Genomic DNA, 13,191 nt, shown 5'->3' on the forward strand with positions numbered 1-13,191 from the left:
TCAATGTAAATATATTTCTTTTTGTCAACTTATTTCAATCAAATGGACAAAACAAACTCATGAACAACAATTAGACACACACAAAAGCAACAGACATAACCAAACAAATAGCATAACCCATTGAAAAGTGAAAATAAGGACACATGTATTACTCCTACTGCTCATTACTCAGACAAAAACAGCCAGAATGTTTTTTGTTGTGTTTTTAGACACTAACTACATCTTTGACAACTTCGTCGATATGCTTTACCGCATGTGTAACAGTCTTGTCTATAGGAAACTTTAGTACAGCGTGTCTTTCTCAATGTTGTGGTCAGTCTGGATAAGAGTATCAGCAAAATACTTTAATTGTAATTTTCAAACATTGTATTCCGATTACTCATATTTTCCAAAAGCCTTTCCAAAAATGTTTTTGTCTGTGAAATGAACCTTATGGCATTCAATTTGTGTTTTGATTAGCAGGGCAATCTTTGGAATTGCTTGCAAAAATCTTCAGTGTCTTAAGACATCTAACAATTAATGCCTGTGCTACTGCTAGCTGTTCTAGGGGCATTTTCACACCTAGTTCCCTTTTAGTGAACCAAAAGCAGTCCTTTTTAAGTGGACCAAAAATGAACCGACAGTAAAAGGACTCATTTTGTTTTTTGTTCATATTGTGAGTGTATTACGAAAAGAACAGGCTGCAAATTCTTGTAGGCCTACCATTAGACATGTATGGTGTGCCAGTCCTCTTTTTAATTACACCCAGTCCTTAAAAGCCCTACCTAGTGATTAAGCGCACACCTAGTCACAAGCATAACTTCTTAAGACTCATAAGCGAACTGTACTGAGACCATGTCAATAAAGGTCTCAATACGGTTCACTTCTGAGGGGACTGGGTACACTTTGGAGCGTTCATATGCACAGGAAATGCTGAGTCACAGGAGTTCGCTTATATGGTATGAAAGGGACCAGGTGTGAAAACCCTGTAATTTGCAATGCATGTCCATGAAACACTTTCCACAACGACAAAAAGCCATTATTTTCAAATGGCTTTCAAGATTAAGTGATGACATTTGCTATATCTTCTACTGTACTTTCTGATCGTTCAGTACTACCCACCAAACACATTCCACAAGCAGAAAAGTCATTGTTTTTCAAATGGTTTTCTTAATTGAGTGATGACATTCACCACTTTGATAGTTCAATACCCACCAAACATGTTCCACAACAATAAGCCATTGTTTTTCAAATGGCTTTCATGATTAAGTGATGACATTCGCCACATCTTCTACTGTATTTCCTGATAGTTCATTTCCCACCATACACATTCCACAACAGGAAAAGCCATTGTTTTTCAAATGGCTTTCATGATTGAGTAATGACAACCATGCAGCCATATAACAGCCTAAATCATCTTACCCACAGCTGGAGCCTCAGGTTTTGGCTCTATTACTTTGGCTGAGGAGCACCACCGCCACAACAGTTGGATAAAAAGTGTTGAATTAAGTTTAATGGACATCACAAGGATTTTTAGAATGTAAGCTACAGCTAATGCTATAATGTGATCACAGACCATGCCCACATTCACAAGGTCCCTTTCATTTAAAGGAATTCTTTGTCATTGCAGAAAATGTTATCTGAATAGAAGTATAGTGTATGTATTGCTGTCAACTTTTTTTCAAGCAAATGGACAAATGCTGGAAAAGAACCCACGAACAACAATTAAACACACAAAAGAAGGAACAGACAAAAGAAACAAATAGCATAACCCATTGAAAAGTGAAACTACTGTAAGGACACATCTATTTCTCTTACTGCTCATTCCTCAGACAAAAACAGTCAAAAAAAATTTTGTTTTTGTTTTAGACACATACTACATCTTTGACAACCTCGTCAATATGCCTCACTGCATGTAAGTTACTGTATAATAACCTTGTCATAGGCAACTTTAGTACAGTATGCCACATGGGTGTGCTTTGCTCATTATTCTGGTCAATATGGATAAGAGCATCAGCAAAATACTTAAATTCAAATGTATTCTGAAATACTAATTCTTATTCTTCTTATTCAAATTACTGATCTTTTCCAAATGGCCTATTCATTTTTTTGTCTGTGACATGAGCTTCAAATTGTGTCTTGATTAGCACAGCAATCTTGGGGATTGCTGGCAAAAAAAATGTTAGCATTTTTACACATCTAATAATTCATTACTACATCTACTGCTGCTACTCCTAACTGCAGTACTTCACAATGCATAACAATGAAACACTTTTCACAGCAACAACAAGCCATTGTTTTTCAAATGGCTTTCATGATTGAGTTGACATTCAACACCACTTTTTTACGGCATTTCCTGATAGTTCAATACCCACCAAACACGTTTCACAACAGGAAAGGCCATTGTTTTTCAAATGGCTTTCATGATTAAGTAATGCCAATCATGCAGCTGAAAACAGCCTAAATCATCTTACCCACGGCTGGAGCCTCAGGTTTTGGCTCAGGCTTTTTGGGGACTGTTTGAATAGTATTGCGATTAATGATGGCATCAGGTAGAAAATACAAAGCATTTTGCTGCAACTGCATATGTTCAAGTTTCACAAGCTAGAATGTAATTTCATAGGTTAGAAGTGCAACCATATTCCAATGCTGTGTGTTAATAGCACTAATGGCACTAATTCTAAGTCTTACCTTCAATTTTCTCTTCAACTGGTGGCGCAGGAGGAGGTGGCGCTGCCTTACCGGAATCATCACTTGGGGGTGGGGGTGGTGTGGGCTCTTTTGGAGGTGGGGGGGCCTCCTTTGCAGCTTGCACTGCCTCTTTAATGGTCTCCCTGTCTTTCGTGAGCTTCTCCTGTTGCTCCTTGGCGATCTTTTCCAAATCTATCCCTGAGCCACCGGCCTGAGTGGTCTTCCGCGCCTTCTTTTTGCCAACTTGCCCTGGCGTAGGGTCAGCTGTTCAGAGTGAAATAGATTGTAGAGATCTTAATTTCTATCTGAAATATTTTGGCAATATGTTTTATTTTATTTTCTGGCTTTTCAAAAAATGTTCTGCCCTGAAGTGAAGAAAAACTCCAAAGTGCCCAGGAATAGTTGTAAAAGATCTTGAAGGTGCTCTTTGTGTGGGGAAAAACAGTATCATCAAAAAAGGAGGGCGTCCAAGGCATGTTTTCTGCCCATTAACAAATGTTATCTTTTCATTAATATTTACTAAGTAATGTACTGATATTCTGGTCTGACCAAAGTACAGTAAGTACAAAGATGTTGATGACTGATAATTAAAATGGCAGACATGGAGAAGATCCACTTATGAAAAGTGTAATTTTTTTTTGATGGATTTGCATACGGGCAACATGGTCTGTCAAATGAATATTAAAAAAACCTCTAAACGAGTACTTACGTTCCACAACCAGGAAAGCATTACAGGACTTTATTCCAGCGCAGGCTGCATAGATGCCTTTGTCTACCATCATGCAATCTTTAACCACTAGTTTGTGGATGAGCTTGTCCTCCGACACAAGAATGTCAAACTTCTCGCCAGCTTCCAGTGGTGCACCCTTGCCAAACCAGGCAATCCTTGAGAAGGGGTTTGACAAGACACACTCGAAAACAGCGTCTTCTCTCTCTATCGCCTTCACCTCTTGGATCTTAACCAAAAAGTCCACCATGGGAACTGTAATATTGAAATATGGAATAAAAAGATGGAATTACTTATTTAGAAAAGTAGGCTAGTTTTTTATTTTTTTCAAATTCTACTGCTAAAGATTTTCAAAACATAGAGGATTTGTTGGATGGTCTAACTGTTAACACCCCCTTAATGTAACCCTAAAACCAATTAACTGTACTTTTGGTGATTTATAGGAAATATTAATCATGTTATTATGTCTGTATGGTTAATTCAGTGTGGTAATACATACAGTATTTTAGTTGATGTCACTGCTTGTATATACATACTTTTGAATTCTGTTGAAAAAACTGTGACACCCTCAACATCCATCTGATAAAGACCAGCATCATCAGGCAGAAGATCGCGTATGGTGAATTTATATTTCTTTCCAACATTTTTCAGTTCATGCTTGACTTCATCATCTTCTTCCGAGGTTATGCTGAATGGAACCATCTCACCATCCTACACAAAACATTTTCAACATTTCAATAACAGGAAAAGTAAAATGTAGCGGCAAGGAATGATCGCAACAAAAACTCTAAGCAACACAGATTCACAATAAGTGAAAGTTAAATTTTATGAAATTTTATTATTTTTTATTTTTATTTTGGGGTCCATTACTTTTTTTAGTTACATAGTTTCGTTACCAACACAGATATTTTTTATTGTATACAAATGACTTTTATTTGTGAGTTCCATCTGCTTAGGTTCATACAGTCACGGGACAGCTGAAAAGAAGATACCTTTAAAGTAACATAAACTGATTATTTTCATAAAATAGCTTTGTGTACAGTACATGTGGGATTACGGTAAGTGGTTCACCCCATGACAATGCAGGTAAAATGGCATGCATGCTAACTAGGAAATGCTTTAGAGCAGGGGTGGGCAATTGCTCCAAGGGCCACTCTGCAGTACAACACTGACCGAAGTGTCAGAAGCGCCAAAAATAACGTACATACTCATACTCTATAACCTGTTCGCTATTTCATTCCCGCCACATGGAATGGCTCAGTGGGCCACGTGTGGCCCCTTGGCCTGAGTTTCCCCAGGTTTAATGTAGTGAACTAACACATTTTAACATTAATTGAAAAAACTGCATATCTTAGTGAGGGTAACTCCTATACCATTTAATGCAAACTATAGTTTAATGTATTGTTTTGTGAGCAAACTTACACTTTGAAAGGAAATTCTTTTTCTACTGGAAATCATTAATGCCCAACGTGGGTATTCCCATAGTGGAAAATTGATGCAGACTTATATGGAACACGCATGGGCTTATAGGGTATCAATGGGCGACATTCCTTTATTCCTTTCATTTTTCAATGTCATATTAATGCATTTTGAAATGTTACATGATGTCACATACAGTTGTTTAGTTCCACTGTAGCCAATTCATTTAACAAGGACACTGTAATGAAGTGTTATCAAAGTAATGAAATGGCAGGATACTAACTGTAGCCATAGAATCCATACCAGAGTAGTGTACAACTGGTCTGCTCAAAGCAAGAACCTGATGAGAGGTTTAAATTAGAGGGGCTCTTCATGGGTTTATGTTGCCCTCTAGTGATAGCAGTTGAGTTATGCTGAGTATACTCACCCTTGTGGAGTGCATCCAAACGCCTAAGGCCGCATCAGCTAGCTGTCTGCTATTTCAACTATTTTGTGACAGTCAGATGAGAAAATCATCATCTATCTTTGCAATTCCTCCACTGTGTCGTTTGTGCTGGCGTGTCATTGAGGAAGATTGAACACATGTCTGTTTTTTTCCCTTACCTTGTAGACAAATATCCGGCTATGTGCATCTATAAGGTCCATCTCAAGCTCAAATGATGCAGTTCCAGATGCACCGACTCGAATTGGTTTTAGATTTTCAATGCTTTTGATAAACTGTGGAAAATTGTAAAGAGATGTGGATTAAAAAAACATACACTTAAAACAGTGGCCTTTATAAAAAAATCTCAGCATCAAAAAAGACATGTCAGAGTCTTACCTGTGCCTGCTCCTCTTCTCTTTCTTTCTTCATTTCATTCAGTTTTTTCAACATCCAGCGGAAATCTGTGACGCCATACTCAGCGCATAGACTCTCATAATCCTTCTTGTCAGCACTTATCAACAGCTCCCAGAACTTTGGATCGAGTTCACCATCTTTCTTCTTTTCCTCCTCTTGCCTTGGCTTTATTTTACTAAGTAACACATGCAAGTGTAAAAGCAGTTGCATCAGAAAGATATTTTAAGTTGAACATGAACAAAGAAGAATTTGACTTCATATTTTCTGGATGTGAGAGACATACCTTTTTCTCAGCACCGGTTTTTCTATTTTGACTAAATGAGGAAATAATACAGAATTGTTAGCAGAATCCATTCCATATTACTTTCCATATTGGTAAATAATGTATACTTATGAAGACTAAATGAAGACCCTGTAGACACGTACCCTCAGCTTGCTGTAAGGCCTTGTTCTTCTGGAAACCAACTGAAAATGACCATACATATTATTTGGTTGGCTGTCAGGTTAGTTTTTGTTTCATAACATTTTATGGCAATATTCACAAGAAAATGTATTCGGTAAGATTAGTTTTCTTTCTCACCTGCAATGACATTAAGCATTACAGTAACAACTGCCCTTCCAAATTCATTATTTGCATAACATTTGTAGGTGTCTGCTTGATCTGGTTTAATATTTGGCATCTGTAAATGAAAAATATATTTTCATCATCACACATATAAACTTTATCACCCAGATTTTTTTTTCTTTTTTACCTTTTTGTACCATTGGGTCTGTTTCTGTTTTCCATTCATACTTGCCTCAAGAGTGTGCTCAAGAGAGTTTGGATCATATTTTGTTATATATTTTTCTTTATCATCCATCTTTCCATTATTGCGATCCCATGTGACTGTTGGTGTTGGTTCTCCGGTGACTTTGGCTCTGAAAATGGCGAGTTTTCCTGTGTGGAATTATGGGCATAGCAGTTAATATGCCATGGTAATGTGAGCGTTACACATACTGAGTTTCCCGCGGAACTCATTGAAGAGATGTGAGATGACTTCAAAGACGACTGTTGGTCGCAACGGAAATTAATTGAGGCAGAAGATTACACATTTTCACACTATTAAACGTACCTTCTTGAATGGTTAAGGCAATGGGTTTACGTGTGAAGTCAGGGTGCGTCTTTCCTTCAGGAAGCTCCTCCACCCATTGTGTGATCATCACCCCCGGGACGCTGGACTTCTTTTTGAAGCCCACTAATGACAGAATAGACATACATTAAGTCTTTTACAGTAGATAACTTAAATAGGTAGCACATGCCTTTGTGTGTGTGCATGCATGTGTTTTTGACATTCCCTTGTTGTTCTTGTTAGTTGTGCTATGTTAAGGATCTAAAAAGTCAGGAACCAATCAGGAAAAAATACAACACTTCCTCTTCATTTTATGACGATTTTCAGTAATGTAGCAGTATGTAGCACTTTGCACCAAATCAGACCCACTTGGTACAGTCCATATCATCGCTAAAATTCCTATTTTAGTGATTTGCGATCTGATCACAGAAGGGGTCAAAGAAAGCCTCATTTGCAACTCTGTAGAATGCCAATATGTACAGTCAGGTGTTATTTTTTATTTACTCTCCATGTATCACTTAACTTCCCACAATTTTAAGCACAAGTAACTTACAATGACATTTTGTGAAAGCATGACCTACTGGCAAGATGGTGTATTTTGCTGCAAAGCATGGTGAACACATGTAACACAGGTGCTGTAATGTAAAAATATATGGAAAGCAAAACAATGTATTTACTAAATAGTGGCTCAGTATAAGAAGCGTATGTCTCTTAAGTCAAGTATGTATGTGTGATCAAACCATCAGTCATAAATGTGGGTTTAAAAATATGCATGCCCATAAATCACATTTATAGTGTAGCCACATGCTTTCCAAGTTGCTAAACATAGTCTACTCCATAAAATCTGCTGTTTGTGGTATGTATGTCTGTCATTTAAGTTCAGGCAAACAGAGGAATGTAAGTTGAATGCAATATGATTCAATTCAATTCAAATTAATGTCTTCCTATCCTACTACTACCATTGCCTGGTTACCACCAGACCTAATCACAAGTGAGATTAGTCTTTCAGATCGAAACGATTGTGTTGAACTAAAGGCAGTATGGGTGTTCCCAGGCTATTACTACCATAGAATAGGGACTTATTAAGTGAACCCATGCTGAAAAAGAATGTGTTTTTACGCACAATGTTTGGATGTTGTCCGTATTGTGAACAGAAAGAATAAAATAGCTTTGTTTATCATATTTGTTATTGCTTGAACATGTTCCTTAACTTGACTCTGTCTCAATGCTCCGCCTTGCTCCATGAACATTAATCTGGAGATACACCATAAGCTTAGTTAGGCAAAGATATGGTTTTATCTAAAAATCCTGGCATGTGATTTTGGGAAACCACTTGTCTGACGTTTAATAAATTGCTACTTAAACTACTCACAGATTTGAAAATACAGTTGAAATGACAATGTTGTTAGATCAGTCCATGCAAGCGGCTAATTGTTATCTGAAACAAGTGTCAGTTTTCACTTTTTGTTCCTTCTCCACTACGTTTAAACTTTGACAACGTCACATCTCTGAAAATTCCGCAATCCTTATTGGTTCTACTGCATTTTGGATCGGGAGCAGTCAGGGCAAATCTGAAAATCCTCCAGACCCTCGTGTGAGCTCACAAAGTAAAGCGGAAACGCACAACATACAGGCAACATGTTCCTTGCCCAAATCTTGTGAATACCCCCAGTCTGAAGGTACATCAAGCATTGTTAATGTTGCTAATGTTGCAGGCGTTATTCAACTCAAATTTGTTTTACAGAGGGAACAAATTTGATTCATTCTGACATGCCTTAGTGGAAGTGAGACAGGTAATGTCATACTTAGCTGGTAATTGATCATGTACTTGCACATGATCTTTTACAAATAGATTAAATGAGATGAGATGGCATATTATGCATGCTTGGGAACCAGTTCAGATATGTTGTTGCAATATCTGACTCCTTTCGTACCTTTCCTTTTATATTTTTTTCACTTGTGCAGGACCTGCTTTGTGAAATTATGTGGACACATCAAAATGTGACATTCAGAAGACATCGAAATATGCCAATACATGTAATAGGCTACTGGCAACAACTCTTTATTGCACACACTTGTCTGTTAGAGAAGTTTTGCAAAAACCTCTTGCTATTGTTTAAGATGTGACACAAGCAAGTGTGTCAAAATTAGTTGCTCCATTGTTTTGAATCGGAATGTCCTGAAGTAAACATGATGGGAAGCAGCATACAATGCTATGTGGTACAGTACGCTGAAAGCACTGTTTTGCCCCTCAGGTTTCTACTTAAATATAGATTAGTTAACTCATCCCCTGAGAAGCTATTTAGTAGTAGGCCCTACTTGCTGTTTTGGCAATATGATGGGCCACTCTGAGTTGCGTATGCATGCTTTGCATCACCAAGTTCTTCAACCCCAATTGCCTTCAGGAGTCCATGAAAGAAGACAGAATCCAAGTGAATAAAGAAAGCTTGGAATTACTGGAGGAGATTCATTTAGGACATTATAGGCAAATTGTTGTGTTAATTTAAACCATGTAGACTATAGGTTTTGCATCGTGTTATAACACAATTGATAATGAATGATGGTTCTAGCTCCACCAGGTTGAAGCATTTTCCCACAACCCACTCATTAATTGTTAATAATAATTAAGAAATTGCACATTACATGATTTCTGTGTGGTTAGAGTCAGATCTACGCTGCAGTCAGTGGCAACACATGCTTTTTAGGTCACGAGGCTAGGCAGCCTTTTGTGGACCAGTTGCATGATATCATTTTCATAAGTTATAAGTTTTAAATGTCATACTGTATATTAAAAGAAGATGTAATTTTAGTTTTTATATGTGTCAAAAAGGGTACAATGAAATGGCACCTCCAATTTTACAACACATCACTCCAGTGTCCAGTTTTGGAAACAGCATCATGTGCCTTGACCTTTGTATATATTTTCATGATATGTAAAATGATCTCAAATGGACCTATCGTATAAATTAATTGAATTAGAATGTTTCATGTTTTATCTGAGATTGGCTTCTTGATAATGTGTCTGAAGAATGTTCATGTTTGCAACCACTGTTGTGGCTGGGCTTATCCATTTTGCAACATTTTGGGAAATTTTATATTTTTGTATTGGGCATTCCATTGCATTGCATTACAAAATGCATTTTATATCAGGTTTAAAAAGTATGATCTCCAAATTTTAATGACAAGAATTCACAAATAGATGATAGGACTTCTAGTCATTTCTAATAATGAAATGCAAAAGTCAAAGATGGTGTATATGTCCTTTTGCAACGGAACTTCTTGGGTAGCAGACAGGCATCTGAAAATTCTGAAAATGCTCAACTTCATACTTAGAAACTTCTTTGGGTGGAAAAGTTGGCTGATGTTCCTCAGCATACTATACTGTGTGCCATTCATTTTTTTTCCTCATGTAACAATGAGCAACTGTTATATTCTGTTTCAATGTGCTATATATAACAATAAATCTTGCATTCTTGCACTGTTTGTCTTTCGTACAGATGGAGGTGAATTCAAGTCCTATCACAGCACTCCACCCGCTGGCTGTTCTGGACATTGTCCTCACACTGGCCAATCATGCTCATGTTAGCAGCAGGTATGCCGCGCTCATATTAACATCAGGTATGTTGCAGTACGCTAATAATAACCACATTATTTAGAAACAAAGACACCACAGAAATCTCAACAAATGCACACTAGACATTTTCAGCAATTGTCAAGAAAAAATAGCCCAAGTGGTCATCACTAACCATCACTTCATATTTTAATAACTAATTTATCTTTTTTCACAAATAAAGAAGATAGAAGGCTGATAAAAATACAGTAAATGTTCACTTCCAAACCCATGGACAGTTACTACCTACTGTAACCAGTGGTGGACACTAAAGACTATACATGTACCTTCCTGCCTTGACTCAAGGCAAGCATGATGTCAATGAATCAAGACACTAACGCGAGGTGTACACAATGTAACATGTGGATGTGATTTCAGATGTATGCATTTCCTAAAGTGCTTGCTGTAGTACTGGTAGTTTGGCTTACCTTGCCCATCGGCACTCTGGTCTGACGCTTTTGATTTCCTTTTCCACATCTTGAGGTGCTTCAAGTGCTACGTCCAGAATATTTTCTGTATAAAAAAGTGAAATGTTGGTTTTTTTAGATGTAATGTATACAAGACAATTTATTATTCTTTGTTCATAACCAAATTTATAAAAGGCAGAAGTACATAAATGTGGCATAATGTTTCGTTCACATTATTATTATTATTATTATTATTATTATTATTATTATTATTATTAAAGAAGATACAATTGTTGCAGCAAGGACAGTGTCTCCATTTGGGAAACGCATGTGCTTATGTGAAATAAAGCCATGAAAGAACATAGACAGTTGTCCTTAAATACCTGGCCCCTTCCGACCTACCAATCCATCTGTCTTACTGTACAGTGACTTATACAAGTGCACTGTGGCCGCCATCTATCTTTTTGCGGATCGGGGGTGATCCATCTGGCGCAGGAATGCCATGCTGACATGGTTTGAGTAATCCCTCCGCTTGTTGAGGAGTACACTAAATCTTAGGTGAGAAAAGAGGAAGTGCACCAGCCAGTCCACAGTGGTATTAAGGCTTGTGGTCTCTTGAATACTCATGCAGAAAGCCAAGGCCACAACAAGAGATGGCAGCTTGCACACTCCTCCAATTTTTATTTTCTCTGTAGTGAAGGTTCTTATATGACTGACATGATATTTATTTCTTGCTTCCAGTGTCTTCTCTTTTGCCTAAAAAGACTGCTCAAGAAGTAATAAACCGTTGTTATGACACAGGACCGTTTAAGGCCTTTTACAAGCATGCAGGCATTTTCCCATGTATTGCGCTTTCATCTTGGTCTAAAAATGTTGTCTAAAAACTCTTTTTTGTAATAAGATTTTTGCATGCAGAAGTTTTTGTCACATGTTAACACCATGAGAGGTCTAGCAGTTAAATGCATTAAATGGATAGCTTCTTCATGTCATAAGGTCTGTCCGACTAAAACCTAGACAGATAAATAAAGATTCTAATTTAATATCCCATGTATTTCAGGTAATTTAAACCGGTTGACATATAGTACGCCTCGTGGTGGGTTCAGGCCTAGGGTTTTTGCATACTATAGCAAGTTATTTTGACACCTGATATCGTACGTCACATGGCACATAAAACTCTGATCAGGCCATCACAAATGTCACGTCATGCATATAAATCACCACTGACTTGTTGTTCAGAAGATTTTTTCAAGTCTACCCCCACCCACCAGGGATCGGTCTCGTGCAGAAAGTTTAAGCACCTGAGATGTCCAATCTCAGTTTTTTTGCCATATTTTAGTGCTCCTGCATTAAAAAAAAATTATATATATATATATATATTATATATATAGTGGGGTAAATACATGAATGCACAAATGAATTAATGTATGGATGAATGGGAAAATGAGAAAAGCTTTGCTTTGGCATTAGCAGAACAAATATTGACATCATATTGACATCAACGAATGAAAGGCATTTAGAAGAAAAAGCTGTGTTGAACACTTTATTCTAGTGTTACATATCTTAGCACTAATACATTCAACGTTAATGCCTGCATAAGTAACTTGTAAGGCATGTACTAAGCAAAAGCTCAGGCCTACTTGGTCCTTACTAAGGTTAAATTGGTAATAAATACCTTATTGTGAATGAACAAGACATACGTGAATACATGCCTTACAAATGTTTTATTTTGCTTACATGCCTTACAAGTTACTTATACAGGCACATTGTATGTATTAGTGCTAATAGATGTAACATTAAAATAAAGTGTTACCTACTTATCTTCACAATCTACTTAAATGTAGGAGGTGTTAAAAGACACTAATCCATACAACCACACGGTTTGTGGAGTAGATATCCGTTGTCTCGTAAAGACCGTGTTAAGCTTTAGTTGATCAAACTTGCAAAGTGTAAATTTGGAGCACCGCCCTCCATGTGAACTGGCTAGTCTGAACTCCTTACTTGGCTTGGCTTAATGGTTGAAAGTGAGCCAGTGAGCCAAATGACAGGACACTTAGTACGGGGAGATGAGTGCTTGGCTCTAGGGGGGTTGAGTTTTATGGTAACGGGGTCCCCTCTGCACGCTCAGGTTTAACAGATCCACCTGCTAGTGTGGCCCAGGAGATGAGCACATCGGGTCTGTGGCGAACGCATTCCCTGCAGTGGCCATTACTGATACTATGTTAGTTTGTCAAGCACACTGAATGTGACTGAAGGGGGGGGGGGGGGGGGGTGACAGGGAGGCTGAGTGCTCAGCTGCCCTTGTAATAGATTACGGTTTCCCCTGTTTTACAAGGTAGCGCTGTGAAAATGTTGTTATGGTCAATGGATGAGCTAATGTGAAGAATTTTTATAGTATGGCAGTTTCCCTTCTT

At 37.7% G+C, this 13,191-nt stretch overlaps 1 protein-coding gene and 1 long non-coding RNA gene across 10 annotated transcripts in view; one reads left to right on the forward strand and one right to left on the reverse strand.

Moving 5' to 3' along the window:
* The window catches only part of LOC134462898 (uncharacterized), a 122,184-nt gene that overhangs the window by 19,685 nt on the left and 89,308 nt on the right, over positions 1-13,191 (forward strand). For 2 of the 3 annotated variants that reach the window (XR_010037601.1, XR_010037603.1), the window contains exon 2: positions 10,261-10,381. This is a non-coding gene — a long non-coding RNA (uncharacterized LOC134462898). The remainder of the gene's footprint in view (positions 1-10,260; positions 10,382-13,191) is intronic. The other variant, XR_010037602.1, reaches the window with a different exon arrangement.
* The window catches only part of LOC134462896 (immunoglobulin-like and fibronectin type III domain-containing protein 1), a 33,417-nt gene that overhangs the window by 18,930 nt on the left and 1,296 nt on the right, over positions 1-13,191 (reverse strand). For 4 of the 7 annotated variants that reach the window (XM_063216144.1, XM_063216145.1, XM_063216147.1 and 1 more), the window contains exons 2-13: positions 10,802-10,886; positions 6,767-6,889; positions 6,452-6,591; positions 6,235-6,334; positions 6,081-6,119; positions 5,938-5,968; positions 5,637-5,829; positions 5,420-5,533; positions 3,934-4,108; positions 3,380-3,652; positions 2,671-2,934; positions 2,454-2,495 (exon numbers count right to left, since the gene is read on the reverse strand). In XM_063216144.1, the coding sequence (XP_063072214.1) occupies positions 2,454-2,495; positions 2,671-2,934; positions 3,380-3,652; positions 3,934-4,108; positions 5,420-5,533; positions 5,637-5,829; positions 5,938-5,968; positions 6,081-6,119; positions 6,235-6,334; positions 6,452-6,591; positions 6,767-6,889; positions 10,802-10,850 (1,543 nt within the window). In that variant the 5' untranslated portion in view covers positions 10,851-10,886. Of the gene's footprint in view, positions 1-1,401; positions 1,441-2,453; positions 2,496-2,670; positions 2,935-3,379; positions 3,653-3,933; positions 4,109-5,419; positions 5,534-5,636; positions 5,830-5,937; positions 5,969-6,080; positions 6,120-6,234; positions 6,335-6,451; positions 6,592-6,766; positions 6,890-10,801; positions 10,887-13,191 lie in introns of all 7 variants that reach the window. The other 3 variants (XM_063216143.1, XM_063216146.1, XM_063216149.1) reach the window with 2 other exon arrangements.

Source organism: Engraulis encrasicolus, chromosome 14, assembly GCF_034702125.1.
Source record: "Engraulis encrasicolus isolate BLACKSEA-1 chromosome 14, IST_EnEncr_1.0, whole genome shotgun sequence".
Classification (NCBI taxonomy): domain Eukaryota; kingdom Metazoa; phylum Chordata; class Actinopteri; order Clupeiformes; family Engraulidae; genus Engraulis; species Engraulis encrasicolus.